Source organism: Vitis riparia, chromosome 10 (assembly GCF_004353265.1).
Source record: "Vitis riparia cultivar Riparia Gloire de Montpellier isolate 1030 chromosome 10, EGFV_Vit.rip_1.0, whole genome shotgun sequence".
Taxonomy (NCBI): Eukaryota; Viridiplantae; Streptophyta; class Magnoliopsida; order Vitales; family Vitaceae; genus Vitis; species Vitis riparia.
The window spans coordinates 14797569-14812039 of record NC_048440.1 but is presented as its reverse complement, the minus strand read 5'-3'; the positions used below and the strand labels follow the sequence as shown (position 1 = coordinate 14812039).

Here is a 14471-nt window from a genome sequence, read left to right as displayed (position 1 = left end):
ATATTTCAAGGTTGTGATTTACATTAAGGGTTATTATCGATTCAAATTGTTGTAAAACATTCATCCTCCTCTAAGTGTAATTCATAGCTAAGATTCATATATATATATATATATATGCAAACCACGCACTTAAGGCCCGACTCAAATGGTAAAGGGATGACGAAGGTTTGTGGAAGGTTCTAGATTCAAACACTTGGTGAATCAAACAATCAGTAATTAACATTAGTACAAACAGATGGCAGCCTAGGACAGTTGTGGGGTGGTTTCAAAACAGTGTTTTGGGAGCCCCTGCTACGCTAGTAAATTGAGTCTTATTATCTTTCCCTGCGATACCAATGTCATTCTCATGCAGGAGTTTAGCAAGTTTGGTACAAAGAGCAAAATTGCCTATTATTTTAGGACAAAACAGCACATCAGCTACTTGCTACAGATTCCCAGCACCAAAAATAATCTGAGAATGATTTACCTATACTTCCTTGATGAGAAAAACAAAGATAAGGCGTATCATTGACTGTCCTGAGGTGATGAACGATTGCCCAAACCACAGCTAGTTGGTCCATTCTCCCATAAACAAACAAACCATCAAACTTTCAAACATGCTCATATATATCAACACTGGAGTACTAGAGAAATATCAGCACCATCTCCTTTTGAACAACTGATTTAATACTGTATCAAACATCTCAATTGCTCAAAACTTTGTTTTCTAATAAAGGCAAAGCAGTCATGAAGAAGCCACAAGGTGAATCCAAGCCTCGAGGAACTTCAACCTCAATTGTTTATATGGCTTCCCTGGATGAAGGCAAGGAGGGCCAAGGAAGAGAGAGAAGCGGGTGAAGAGCATAAAGAAATGTTTTTTTGTAAACCCAAAATATTAAATAATTTGTTTTTTATAAGGCAACTATGGGAAGAGACATCCATTCTCAAAAATCCTAAGTAGGGCCACTCCATCTCAAACCTAGCCCTGTTGTGATTACTAGACTATTTGAAAGCAACTTAACAGTCGCCCATTCTGGGGAAATGGAAGCCAGATTCGGGTTAATCTATGAACCAATTCCAAATTCCAACCAAACACAAAAAACAATAGGCAAATCATAATGAAAATTCAGTGATTAGATATGTTGGTTTGACAATTCTTGGAAATATCTGTCATAATACTCTAGCAAGAAGGTAATCATATATTAGTCCACTATGATAAAATATCAACAGTCAAACATAATACCTTTGTGAACGGTCTAAATTTCTGTGGCTCATTGCTCAACTCTATTGATGGCTTAAGCAGTACAAAATGGTTATTGCATTGATTCCTACTTTCTTTCTCTTTGTGGTTCACTTTGTATACTTCTAGGGCAGATGGTTATTGTATTCATTCAATCCTTTTTGTGTATAAACAAAATTTGACAGTACACATACAGATACAATGTGCATCTGTGTTCTTTATTACCTAAAAATTGATGAAACATGAATATAGACTGATGGGTTTACAGAAAAATGTATAATCTGATTTTCCACCACCGCAGTGAATGTTTTGCCTGTTTAGGTGTCATTTCTCGATTGTTTACCCATCTTCCTTGACTGATAGTTCCCTAGTGTTGGGTTGGGTATAAAGGGTTACCTCCATGAGGCCTGCACCCTTTAGGAGGGACATCACATCCCTATTCATAAAAGACATTGCTGAAAAAATGATGGCATAAGTGAACGCTAAGTGAAGTTGCAATAGATATGATGGAGTGGGTGGACATATAGGCAGAAATCTTAGGACACTTCTATCTAAATATCAAATTGAAGATGATGGCGAACGTCTACTTGACACATAAATCTCGATCACATGACAAAACAATCTTAACATTTGCCTCAAGAAGATGCTACTCCGAGTAACACTACATTGTTCTCTAGGATTATTCTTTAGAATGCTAGGTCAACTAACAAAATTATAGTAATCAATACATTTCATAGTTTGATAATTTAGCATTCTTTGTTTTCAAAATCACATTATTTTTAAAAGCTTTGTAGGTGTAGTTGAGAGTATCAAAACATGTTATCAGACCAAATTCAAAAGAGACACTCATGAACTAACATATATCTAATGACCCCTCAACAAAACTGAAAACAAACAGCCCAATAAAGTTAAGAACTATCATTTTAGCTCTAGAATAGTTTGGTTGATTGATATGTGATGGAACACATCAAAACGATAAAGGGCATGAAATTGGCAACTATATGTTATTTTATATCCAGAAGAACCATAAACAGAGAGATTTATAAGTTATGAAGCATTACATTCAAAATTTTCAGTTGATTCAAGCTCAACCATCAGACATCAACACAGATTTAGACAGATGATGAGATTCAAGAAAAAAAAGTCAACTTTGTTTGGTTCCAACATCAAGAAATAGAACAGAACATAAACCCCAGCTAAATTCATCAAAATGTTCAATTACCAACTCCAATTCAAATTCTAGACATAATGGTCAACAAGAAAATCAAAGTAAACCCTAAGTTCCTAACACCAAGTATAGAATCAAGGATGTAGTTTTAAACCCAAACCTTGAGAAGAGTTTTACAAAGACAGTATAACTAATCTGAAGGTATCCTCCAAAATAAGAAGAAAGTAACTCCTTCAGAGAACTCCCAAGAAATTCAAATACTCTCAACAGTCTCCAGATTCTAAGAGAGAGCCCCAAGGAAGCCAAGATTTCCAAAATCAGTTAGTGGAATTTAGAGAAATGAGCCAGTTTGCTTGTGAAGGATATTAAAATCCTGTAATCAAAGGCAGTGCCTACTAGAAGATTGATACTATGCTTATAAAGAAGAGTACAGAAACATGCTCTACACTATGGTAAATGTTTAAATTTACGACTCTCGGGTGAAATTGAGAATTATAACCTGATAAATCACTTGTTGCATTTTGTGATGGATCTTTTGTCTTGACAAACTCAATCAATTGGTTGTATGACTATAAAAAAATAAAAATAAAAAATAAAAAAACCTATTCAAACTTCAACCCCATCTCCAAAAAATCACTTCAAAGTTCATTAATATCCCCCTATGTTTGGGTAAACCTTTCCCTTCCAATTGATACAGCTTCCTTACACATCTGTATGATAGTTTCAACTTTCAAGTTCCACTTCCAAATTCTTTGCCCACAAAAGAAAATACTCATAAATGATTACATCCAAAAACAAAGCTATCATGGATGACATTGAAATGTTATTTTTTTTTAATCAGAGACATTTCTATGTTATGAAGTATGTCAAAACATTCAAGTAGCTTTCTGGAGTGATGCATACAGAGCTTATAATAGAATGTTATAAATCCATGATTGACAATACTCAGACATTAACTCCAATTTATAGGAATAGCATCCTAGGACAATGGATAATAAATTTCAATGTTTGACTGGAAATCTAAGTCTACTTGAAGTGATTAACAAGTTGCAAAACTCCAATTATGCATCTTTCATGTGAAAGAAACAGATAAAAAGAAAGAACAAGTTGAAGGCGACTCAACAACCAACCTGTTTTTGACCATACAAACAAAAATGAATATAACTAGTAATATTAAATAGAAAACCACATTAGTCAAATAAACAAAAATAATAATAATCCAGACAAAATCCAGGCAAGGATGTAGCACTTTAGTGAAATATGTAATCAACTGAAGACAAATGGAGACACAATCCAAGAATTTATAAAACTGCATCAATAGCCTTGACCAGTCTCTTGTAGCCCTCCACATTATTTAACTCATAACAAACTTTTGTACTATATGTTTGCCAAAACTACTTTTTCAGCTGCAAAAGTCACACTAGCCTTCAAGGAGGTTATTGACACATCCTCATCATACAATTCTGTTACAAATGGAGATTGTTCCCTGATTCCCATTTCATATTGTTTGGAAGGCCAGTAGCACATCCTCATCATACAATTCTGTTATGACTGCAGATTGTTCCCCGATTCCCATTTCAAATTGCACTCAGGAATTTCTGTCAATATGAAATGATACAACACAGTATGGAGGACACTTGATTGAGGTGATCTTATAGCCAGTGGTGCAAAGCTCACCAGAGAAAATTTGATATTTGCATCTTGGTGATTTGAGTCAGAGCTTATGTCTTGAGGCCTCTAAGTTTCTTAGGGCATGGAACAGTTATTAGATTTGAGCCTTATGGGATGCAATATTAGGTCATTTGGGTTTCTTCAGTTTCAACAATATTCTTTTTTTCAGGAAATGTTTTGGACTAAAGAAATGGTTTTAAGTACATAATGGATCTTCTGCAAGGGCAAAGCAACCATAGGCACTCTCAGCATAAGTGAGACTTGTGCATAATAATAGAAAAAACCAATAGAAAGTGCAGAGAGAACATAGGAAAACCAAGAGTTATCCTTCTACCTAAAGAGAAATAGGATTTTTTCCACTCATCTAATCTTTGCAAAATTCTCTCAATCATTGGATCCCAAAAAACACCCACCTTTGGGTTCCCCCCTGTTGAACTCCCACATAAGAAATAGATCAATCCGACGCTTTGCAATCAAGCACCAATGCCATCCTATTGAGTTGACCCTAAACAATGTTAATTAAATTCAATTTATTCCCTATGAAGATTTTGGGTAATGATATCATATTTTAACATAAACCACAAACACAAATTAAATAAGAACATCTATAGTTAGAATATTGAAACAAAACATAATTGTCATAGATAAAATACTAATTCACAATGCAAAAGTCAAATAACAAAAATCCTCGAGAAACATCTTGACATAAAATGATAAAGGACTAGTCAAATATCCTATTGTTCATTCACTCAATGGTGTCTGAAGATTATCTTTTAACTTTAGTAGGACATTTGCGACGATTGTGCCCCTCTTGTTTACATATTCCACACCAAATTTTGCCACTTGATTCCCTCTGACCTATTTCATTCCTTATCGTTGACAATCTCGGACGCCCCTTCCGTCGTAAGAGTGTTGGGTTTGAATGAACAACAGGAAAGTCAAATGTTGGCCAATAGGCTTCATGTGGAATGGGATTAAACTGGGGGGTATAACAACTTTCGTATGCATCCAACTTATAATATTTGTCAACTAACTCCCAACCATCAATCTTTGCATAGGTGCAAACAGCTAGCACATGAGAACAAGGGATGCCAAATGACTGCCATTTGTTACAAGTACATGTACCTTCTTTTAGCTTGACGATTTGCTTATTTTTTCCCTTATTTATATGAGACCCATGGACATTAGTAGACACTTCAAATACCTCATTCCTTTTATCAAAGATTGCAACCATGTGTCCACTAGCCTTTGCCTCATAATTTGCAACTTTATTAATGGCATGTGTAGTATACTTACCTCCATTCACAATTTGAGCTTGTATTTCTGCCCGACGAATCTCATAGTAGTCGACACAATGATAGAAAATCATTTGAACAACTGCAGTGATAGGCAACATTTGGGCACCCTTTAACACCTTGTTTATGCATTCATCAACATTTGTGGTCATCAACCCATATCGATATCCCTCATCATATGCCTGAGTCCATTTCTTCATGTCTAACTTCGCGAACCATCCAACACACTTATCTTCCAACTGATTTAGCTCCTCCATACAACGTTGAAACTTTCGCAACTGATGTTGACACCCAGCTTTATATACCAAGTCCTTTAGAACCTTGTTCTTGTACTTCTCATAAAAGTTATTTGCCACATGCCTAAGGCAGTAACGATGGTGGGCATGAGGTGGGTTCCATCCAACTCTAGGATCCTTCACAGCTTCATCTATTCCCACATGACAATTAGAAATCAAGCATATCCCTTCTCTTTGAGTGACATGAGTCCTTATTGCAGTCAAAAACCAAGACCAACTATCCACAGATTCCTCCTCAACAATTGCAAAAGCAAGGGGGAATATATTGTCATTGGCATCCATAGATGTTGCAATCAAAAGCTTCCCTTTGTATTTTCCATACAAGAAGATAGCATCAATTTGTATTAATGGTCTACAATGCTTGAATCCTTCAATACTAGCCCCAAAGGCCCAAAATACACGTATCAAGCGTACATTGTCATGGCTGCCTCCTATTGTTGATGTCTTCCAATCAACCTTTGTCCCAGGATTAGTTATTTTAAGGATGTTCATCCATTTGGGTAAAAGATGGTAAGATTCATCCCAATCACCAAACACTCTTTCAATTGCTTTCTTCCTTGCTTCCCAAACCTTTCTATAATGAACATCATAACCAAATTTACCTTTAACTATCTGATGCAATGCTGCAATGGATATGTTCGGATCCCTGTGAACAACATTTTGTATCTCCCTTGCAATCAATGTCGAGTCCAGCTGAGAGTGATCCTCTGATAGTTTAGGATAAACACAAGTGTGAGAATTAGTATACTTTGTTATTTCAAACATGTCATGGGTTTTAAGACGACATGCACGTAACCTCCATTTGCAACCTTCATTCCACTTCCTACACTTGACTGCCCATAAATTTGGCTCAGATTCAGTCACAATCATTTGTTGATTCTTATGTATCAAATAACGCTTTACAGCATACTGTAAATCTGCCTTACTCTTAAACCTCAATCCCTTAAACAAATCATTCGATTCACTCCACAATCCACTACATGTTGTGAGGGCCTTAGCACATCTAGCATTTATTGCATCCCAATTCAATTCTTTAGACATTAGGGAAGAGACTTCATGCTCACCACCAAGTGAAGTTACCTCCTTTGTAGGAGAATCAGTATCCACATTATCCTCATCTTCATCAAATAATTTCACATCAGCATCATCATTTCCAGCCGGGATATCAACGAAGTTTTTAGCCGCCATCATAACTGAATCAGTCACCGTTTTCAAATTCATCCCAATTTTAAGCTCAACATTGTCATCATAACTATGCCCAATCCTAGGAGAGGTTGCACTATTAGAGCCCAAAGGGGACGTGTTCTCCTCTTTCATTTGCATGCTAGGACCAGCAACTTCAACATGCATTGGTCTAGTGTAGCTAATTGACACTGATTGGTGATCTCTTGGAGATGTCTCTAAGTACATTTCAATGGTACTTCGTGGTGAGGATTGTGTCACAGCATTGAACATTACCCTTACATCACCATCATCTCCAATAGGCACTTGTTCATAGTTAATGCTCCCATTAGCAACACAAATTGGATATCGGAAAATCATTCTTAACTTAATGCAAGTGCGATCAATTGACAAGGCATGACATATATTCGTCTCCAACTCATCATATGTTTTTATATTGCTAATTAAAATAGCCTTTTTAGGAGGACAACTATAACACACTCCATTTGGACGATCAATAATTTCACCATTCATATAACACAATACGGTGGTGTGGCTGCCCATTTTCGTACCTAACATTTACAAAAACATGAAAGTTATGAGTTTCAGTGAACAATATAAGATATCCACTTATCCAAGGAAATATCTTTTCTAAAACATCATATATTTAATAATAAAAAATAATGTATTCATTTGAAAGCACTCAACAACCAAAATTTAAACTCTTGAATCCAATGAGGTTTTACATTTCCAAACAATCACAATATCAAACCCAAAATCTAAACTTCCCAAAAATTTTGCAAAATCACAATATTAAATTCAAACAAGAATTCAAGAAAAAAGAGGGGGGAAAACAACAAAATTTTGAAATCCTAAATATCAAACAGATCCAACTTACCATCCCATGAAATATGTTCAGATCTATAAATTTGTAATCAGAGTTAGATCAAATATTCAAAGCTAGTGACTTACATTGCATCTAAAAAAGCATTGTTAAAAATTTTCCGTTTAATACAAAGATTTAAACGGTTAACCATAATAACAATAAATTACTAGGTTATATTCCAGACATGAATTAAGTATGAATGACAAAAGACCATAAAATAAGATGCATCATATAGTTCAATGATTAAAAACCAAATAATGCAGAACAATCCCCATCATCTTTTAGCTTCATGGAGGTAGGATCTTTGGCAAAGCACGGAGAATAGATCTTAAAGAGTGCTAAAGAAGAGAACAGAAATATAAGAACAAATAGAGACAACAAGAGAGAGGGAGAGAGAGAAAGAGAGGAAGAAGACTATCCAAGTCCAAATTTTTTGATAAATAATAATATCCTAATGGAATAAACCCCCACAATATTTGTAATAATTCCAATACAAAAAAGTATCCAAAATGAACTAACTGCATGGTTGTAATCATGTCATGCCATCAATGAAAGAGTAAGGACTAGTTTAGAAACTGTTCTCCCAATCACTGTTGTTCTTGAAAACAACTTTCCCTTCTAGAAAATAGTTTTCCATTCTTTACAACATGAACTAATTTTCTAACTTAAAAAACAAGTTTAGCGAATTTTTAACTGGATTTTTCTTTTTTTTTAGAATTAATGCTAAAAACAGGTTATTTTTAGGGTTTTTTTTAGATCATTCTAAAAAAAACAATTGAAAGTATGAAAAATACTTTGGCAATGTTTGAATTATACATAAGTGCATGGTCCTTTCACACAAAAATAAGCCAAGAAAACTATTTTTCATAGTTGAGTTGTAAACAAGATTTAAATTAAAAAAAAAAAAAAAAAACCCTTATTTGGTTGCAAAAACCCTTATTTGGTTGCAAAAACCCACAAAAATTAAACCTTAATCCAACTGAAAATGTAAGCCCTAACAACCAAATTTCAACATCACACAACTAAAGTATGGTTGCGCAAATTACCTCAGCCTGTCAGCGGTGGGCAGTGCGGCGGCGGCAGCAATGAACCCAGCCACAAGCTGTGTTCGTAGTTTGATGGAGTCCGAGAGAGAACTGACGGAAATGAAAGATGAAGATTAGGAGGGAAGGCCAGAAATTGATGACACAGAAGTCGCCCGCGAGGGCGGAGGAGGTGGTCGTCGGATGTAGTTTGACCAACGTGAAAGAAGAAATGGAAGAGGAAGAAATAAAGGGAAGCAGGGTTTCAAATTGGCTCACAATGAAATCGTATTCTCAGGATAAGACGACGATTGCAGTTGAATCAAATCCGTTTTAAGCAGAACAAATTTCAGAAAGCTCTTCTCCTGAATCTCACTGCCCTAATGCCCATGGACTGTAGTACTACGAAACGAAAATTAAACAATTTTATGCATTTAAAAATTATTTACTGACAAAATATAAATAAAATGATTTAAAAAAAAAAAAAAAGGGATAATCAGACCTATTTTTTAGCATAGGTTTTCCTTCTTCCAGAAAAACAATATATAAAAAACACTTTTAATAATTATTATTTTCTATTTTTTATTCCTAAGAATTTTAAATAAAATGTTTTCAAATAATATTTTTCTTTTTTTTTTCTAAAAGTTGTTTTAAAAAATAATTATATAAACAAGTAAAATAATTTAAAATAAAACACAATATATAAAAATTATTTTTAAAAATATTAAAAATAAGTTAAAAACATTTTAAGTTTTTAAATAAATTTTTGTCTTACAAAAATCATATAACAATTTTCAAAAATTGTTTTAAAAAGTATTTTTCATAATTATTTTCAAAAACAGTTATTAATAGGAATTTATTGAGAAAAAAATACACAATATAACATTATTTTAAGTATTAATTACATTGGGGAAGAAGAGGTAACAAGTGTTAGAGATTAAAATGTTTTAAGGATCTAATTTGGTAAGTTATCAAAAATTTAGGCACTTGATTATAGCTTTGCTCTATTGATGAGCGTTGAGCAAAGTGATTGTTGTCATAAGTGCTTTTGCAAAAATGTTTAACTAAAGATTTTGCAAAAAAGTCCTAAGTGATTGTTGTCACCGGGGTTATAGTTGTAATTGTTATGGTTATTTTCGGTGAAATTAGTAATAGATTTATACATATCATAAAATTGATCTAAAACTTTATAAATATCCAATCATTTCAAAATAATAAGTATTTTGTAGTTTGTGTTGTAATAAGCTAGAATATATTAAGATTGTAATTTCAACTGATTAACTTAAATTTATTGCTAACCTGAACTCCATATGAATTAAGAAACAATCTATTCAAGTAATAGTAATAAGATAGAACTTGAATTTACTTTCGTAATATTGTTGAAAAAAAAATTCACAACCCAAGAAAAAAAAAAAATTAAAGAGATAACATAGATATGAGAATTTCTCATATCCAACCCTTCCCACATTTATTTTTTTTAAATTTTTAAATTTTAATTTTTTAAAAAAAAAGTATAATTAAATATATTTATAAATAAATATTGTAAATTTCTATGAACTTTTTTCTTTTGAAAAGTAGATTTTTTTGTTAAGGAGAAAATGAAAAAGCCCGTCTTCTACCCTTGCTCAACATGGCTATGGTCATGGTTTGGATGGACTTATGATAATTTAAAAGCTTTAATTTATACCTATTTCACTAATTTTTCTAAGAATCTATAGCTTAAAAAGAATTTAACATGCAAGTCAAAAAAATATTGATTTTTGTTCAGACTTCTACAAATACTAATTTTATATTTAATAAAAATTTTACACTACCAATATTATTTTTTAATAATTGTTATTGTTTTTAAGCTTTTAACTATGACAAAACATGTATTTTAAAGACATTTTCAGACTGCCTAGCATTATAAGATCCCACACACCAAGAACCTTTGATTAATCTTACTGCACTTTTTTCAAATGGAAACCCCCTACCATTTAAAGCTTCAACAGGCTCGAACATATATTGAAATAATTGTGGGACTACCCCTCACCTGTTTGTGACCTGTTAGCCTGGTCTAAACCTTGTCTGAAAAATTAAATATTAAGCAAACATAGATCATCTAATATGATTCAGTCAAAAGTAACATCACGGCCTATGTTCAAAGCAACATATTTGAAAACAAGAAAAATATCCAATATCCAAACAAAAATGCATCTTTGATTGAATCTCTCACACCTAAACTTAATGCAACAGAGACATTCTAAGTTGAGCTCACTCATCCTCCTGGCTGCGCAACCTGGCCAGCTTGTTGGTAACAACAACATCAAGCTGGGCTGCTCTCTCCACAATCTCTTTCCTCTTCCTTGTGGACACATTGTGTGCAATCTCAGCACAGTAAGTCCTGAACAACGATTAAAAAGCAAAACCCAAAATCATGTCATTAGCAAACAATCATTATGGGACTTCAACAGAAATTGTGTGATCAGAGATAAGGGTAGTTCACTATTCACCTGTTGTGCATCATCAACAGTTCAAGCTCTTGAGCATTGTGCACAACAAATTTCTTGAAACCATTAGGAAGATAATGGCGGGTCTTCTTGTCTGACCCATAACCAATGTTGGGCATCAGAGTGCATCCCTTGAACTTTCTACGGACTCGAGAATCAATACCCTTGGGTCTGCGCCAGTTTGTCTGCCATGTATAAATACATTCAAACAAATACAGGATTAGTCAATGCATTTTAAATCTTAAAACCCAAATGGGTTTTATGGAATTAAAGTCTGAACCATGAATGAGCACCCTGGGCCCAAAAGAGTGACATCAGTCACAGCATGGCCAATCACAAATCACCGAGAACAGCATAACATTTTCCAGACAAACAACTAACCAAATAACCAACAAACAACTGCATGTATAAGACTTAAAAGGAGATGCATACTGGCAAGTGTAAACAGGGTAAAAGTAACAGAAAGCTCATGAGAAATCAAGCTAGCTGTGTCGCAAGACCTGTTCACATTTTTTATTTATGCCCTCTAAACGAGATGTACAGCTAATGGAAATTGTATCTGGACATCAGATACCATGGGCAAATCATATTCATTTGCAAATGAAATAAATTACAAAGAACTCAAAAGAACATAATACTGTTGTGTGATCAATCTAAATCTGCAATCTCAGCCGAAAGATGGTGATATTGTTTTGTGATAATCACTGATTAATCAGATATGATTGGAAGTTTCCATCATAGATTGCAGAAATAAGATGAAGAATACATTCAAAATGGTAAATAACAACTAATAATAAATTGGGAACTCACAAAATTCAAAGAAATGGATATATTCAATTAAAAAACAGCTAGAAATTTGGTAAGTGCAATAGAGATCAGATGGTAGTGCATGTTTGTATTCATCATCTAATACAGAATTGATGGATAAACATCATCCCGCCTCATTGCACATACTTCAATATCCAAACCTCAAATTTACATTTAAGAAGAAAAAGATCAGTACCATTATTACGATATGAAAAGAAAATATAAACCAGAGAAAAAAAAATCTCTTTCACCTTGGAATCAGATATAAAACGTCGATCACCATCTCAGCATCAAGAGATGCAGGTAAGACTGGGGCGACAAAACTATCATCATATCCCTCATAATCTAAGTTAAATGATACATTTAAAAAAAAAAAAACCAATCCCATCCCCAAAGAAAAAGGCTTAAAATAGAAATAAAAAATCATCAAATAAAAAATGTAAGCAGGGAAATAGTAACAGAAAGCTTTTAGATATAAAGCTAACTGTGTCGCAAGACCTGTTTTAGAACTTTTAATCTATGCCTCGTAAACGAGACGCCCAGCCATGGAAGCAAGTCTGAGCATCAGATACCATAGGCAAATACTTTCCTTCCCTCCCAACAAAGGTAAAGTAAAGATTCAAAACAAAAATGAAGAAACATATGCAATTGATAGCATGAATCCTAACATGCAATCTCAGCCGAAAGATGGTGATAATGTTATTGAATAATCATTAGTGAATCAGAAATAAAGAGTTTGCATCATAGATTGCAGAACTGACACAAATATTGCATATAACAGTACTATGAACAATTAATATAGTGGCCATGTCATACTCCCATGTAAAAATACATTTGGGTGTATACAATAACATAGATAGAGAGAGGGTGAGAGAGAGGGAGAGAGGAGAATGCAATAGGATCAGATGGTAGTGCATGTTTTTATTCATCATCCAATGACAGAAACTATGGAAAAACATCATCACGCCCCTTGCATATATGATATCAAAAAACCCAACTCAAGCTTTGGGGGGAAAAAAAAGGAGCAACTTTGCACTAGCATAAGGGAGAAAAAAAGCCAAAAAAAAAGTGGCATTGTCTTCCTAAATGGCATCAGATATATGTATGTCAATCACCACCTTTGCATCAAGATATGCAAGTAAGACTGGGGCGACAATAAACTATCATCATTTACTTAGTAAATCCAATCTAATAGTGGGAGAGAACAGAAGGTAGCCCAAAAATAGAAAGAAATGCATAGAAAATTGTTATGGGATTCCAATATTTCAAATTCATTCATAAAATTACACACTAAAAGATTAGAAACATTATAATTATTATGAAATCAACAAACTGGTCTACCTAAAGGGAATGAACTTTGAAATTCGCATTTTGTAATTTTAATTTCGGAGAAAGCAATGAAAAAAATCGACTCCAACGGATAAATGTACAAGGATTAGTTGAGTTGACTTTTCCCCATTTTGGGAAATGTGTCGATTCATAACAGCAAAAAGAAAGACGACTAGCAAGAAAACAAATAATTTAAATTCATTTTAGAAACTAAATCAACCACAAAACTCAAAACAAAAACAAATACAAAACCACAAACACGAGGAAATAGGAAAAATGTCGCAGAGAGATGTAGATAGATCTATCATCAAATCGGAACGAAAAAACAGTCTCAAGTACTATTTATATTAATAAAACACATTTTCACCAACACGATAAGAATTAGAAAAAATTGAAATGAGGAGATGCGGAAAGAAATCACATTTTTACCTTGACAGAGACCTTGCGATCGCTCTGAGGCCTCTTGAACTTCTTGACCCTCTTCTTCACGATCTTCTTGGACAGCAACGGCACCGCCATGTCTCCTACTCTCTCCTCCTCCTGCCAACCCTTCTTTACAGCATCGAAAAAATTTTCACATCAGCACAAACCAAACTTACAGAACAAAGTGATTAATAGATCTGGAAAAACAGCACAAATCAAAGGCTTCGATTCCTAAATGGAATAGTATAATGCGCAAATAGAACTCAGAGGAGTTAGAGCAAGAGATGCTTACAGAGAATTAGGGTTTTGGACTGGCCGCAGAGACTACTCTGGGAGGCCTGCTCCAGATTATATAGCGGTGTGTTAGGGTTTTTTGGGTATGCGACATTCGCTTAAATGTTAGGGTTTTGGTAAGATAAATGAACGGTGGAGATGACGCGATGTGGATACTTGGGCCTGGCCGATTCTGTAGGGCCATGGAGCGGTTATGGAATTTCTAAACCAGACCTGGGGTGTGAGATTTGGCCCAGCCCACGATGACAAAGCGGGATATATTAGTTGACTGAGCCCAATAAAAGCAAGTAGCAAGCGGCTTGATGTCTATATCGGTACTGCAAAAATAATCAACCGTTAAATTTCATAATTAGTATTATATTAATTATAAAAATATATTAAAATTAAAAAAAAATATCATTATTCTTAAAT

At 34.1% G+C, this 14471-nt stretch overlaps 2 protein-coding genes and 6 non-coding genes across 8 annotated transcripts; all 8 read right to left on the bottom strand.

Annotated features, from left to right (window-relative positions):
- Nucleotides 1–4677: 4677 nt before the first annotated feature.
- LOC117924268 lies at nucleotides 4678–9120 on the bottom strand. The gene is made up of 2 exons (XM_034842863.1): nucleotides 8743–9120; nucleotides 4678–7382 (listed from the first exon to the last, which is right to left on the bottom strand). The coding sequence occupies exon 2, from the start codon at nucleotides 7372–7374 to the stop codon at nucleotides 4825–4827; it is 2550 nt and encodes an 849-aa protein (XP_034698754.1). The 5' UTR covers nucleotides 7375–7382; nucleotides 8743–9120; the 3' UTR covers nucleotides 4678–4824.
- A 1661-nt stretch (nucleotides 9121–10781) lies between these two features.
- Nucleotides 10782–14163, bottom strand: LOC117924179 (60S ribosomal protein L32-1). Its single transcript, XM_034842759.1, has 4 exons — nucleotides 14059–14163; nucleotides 13773–13895; nucleotides 11211–11392; nucleotides 10782–11101 (listed from the first exon to the last, which is right to left on the bottom strand). Exons 2-4 carry the CDS (start codon nucleotides 13860–13862, stop codon nucleotides 10972–10974), a joined length of 402 nt encoding a protein of 133 aa, XP_034698650.1. The 5' UTR covers nucleotides 13863–13895; nucleotides 14059–14163; the 3' UTR covers nucleotides 10782–10971.
- Nucleotides 11868–11954, bottom strand: LOC117924412. The gene has a single exon (XR_004652779.1). It is a non-coding gene; the product is annotated as a small nucleolar RNA Z196/R39/R59 family (small nucleolar RNA).
- On the bottom strand, nucleotides 12077–12152 carry LOC117924411. Its single transcript, XR_004652778.1, has one exon. It is a non-coding gene; the product is annotated as a small nucleolar RNA Z195/SNORD33/SNORD32 family (small nucleolar RNA).
- Nucleotides 12270–12351, bottom strand: LOC117924424. Its single transcript, XR_004652790.1, has one exon. It is a non-coding gene; the product is annotated as a small nucleolar RNA U31b (small nucleolar RNA).
- Nucleotides 12684–12767, bottom strand: LOC117924413. The gene has a single exon (XR_004652780.1). It is a non-coding gene; the product is annotated as a small nucleolar RNA Z196/R39/R59 family (small nucleolar RNA).
- On the bottom strand, nucleotides 12910–12986 carry LOC117924410. Its single transcript, XR_004652777.1, has one exon. It is a non-coding gene; the product is annotated as a small nucleolar RNA Z195/SNORD33/SNORD32 family (small nucleolar RNA).
- Nucleotides 13104–13188, bottom strand: LOC117924425. The gene has a single exon (XR_004652791.1). It is a non-coding gene; the product is annotated as a small nucleolar RNA U31b (small nucleolar RNA).
- Nucleotides 14164–14471: the final 308 nt, after the last annotated feature.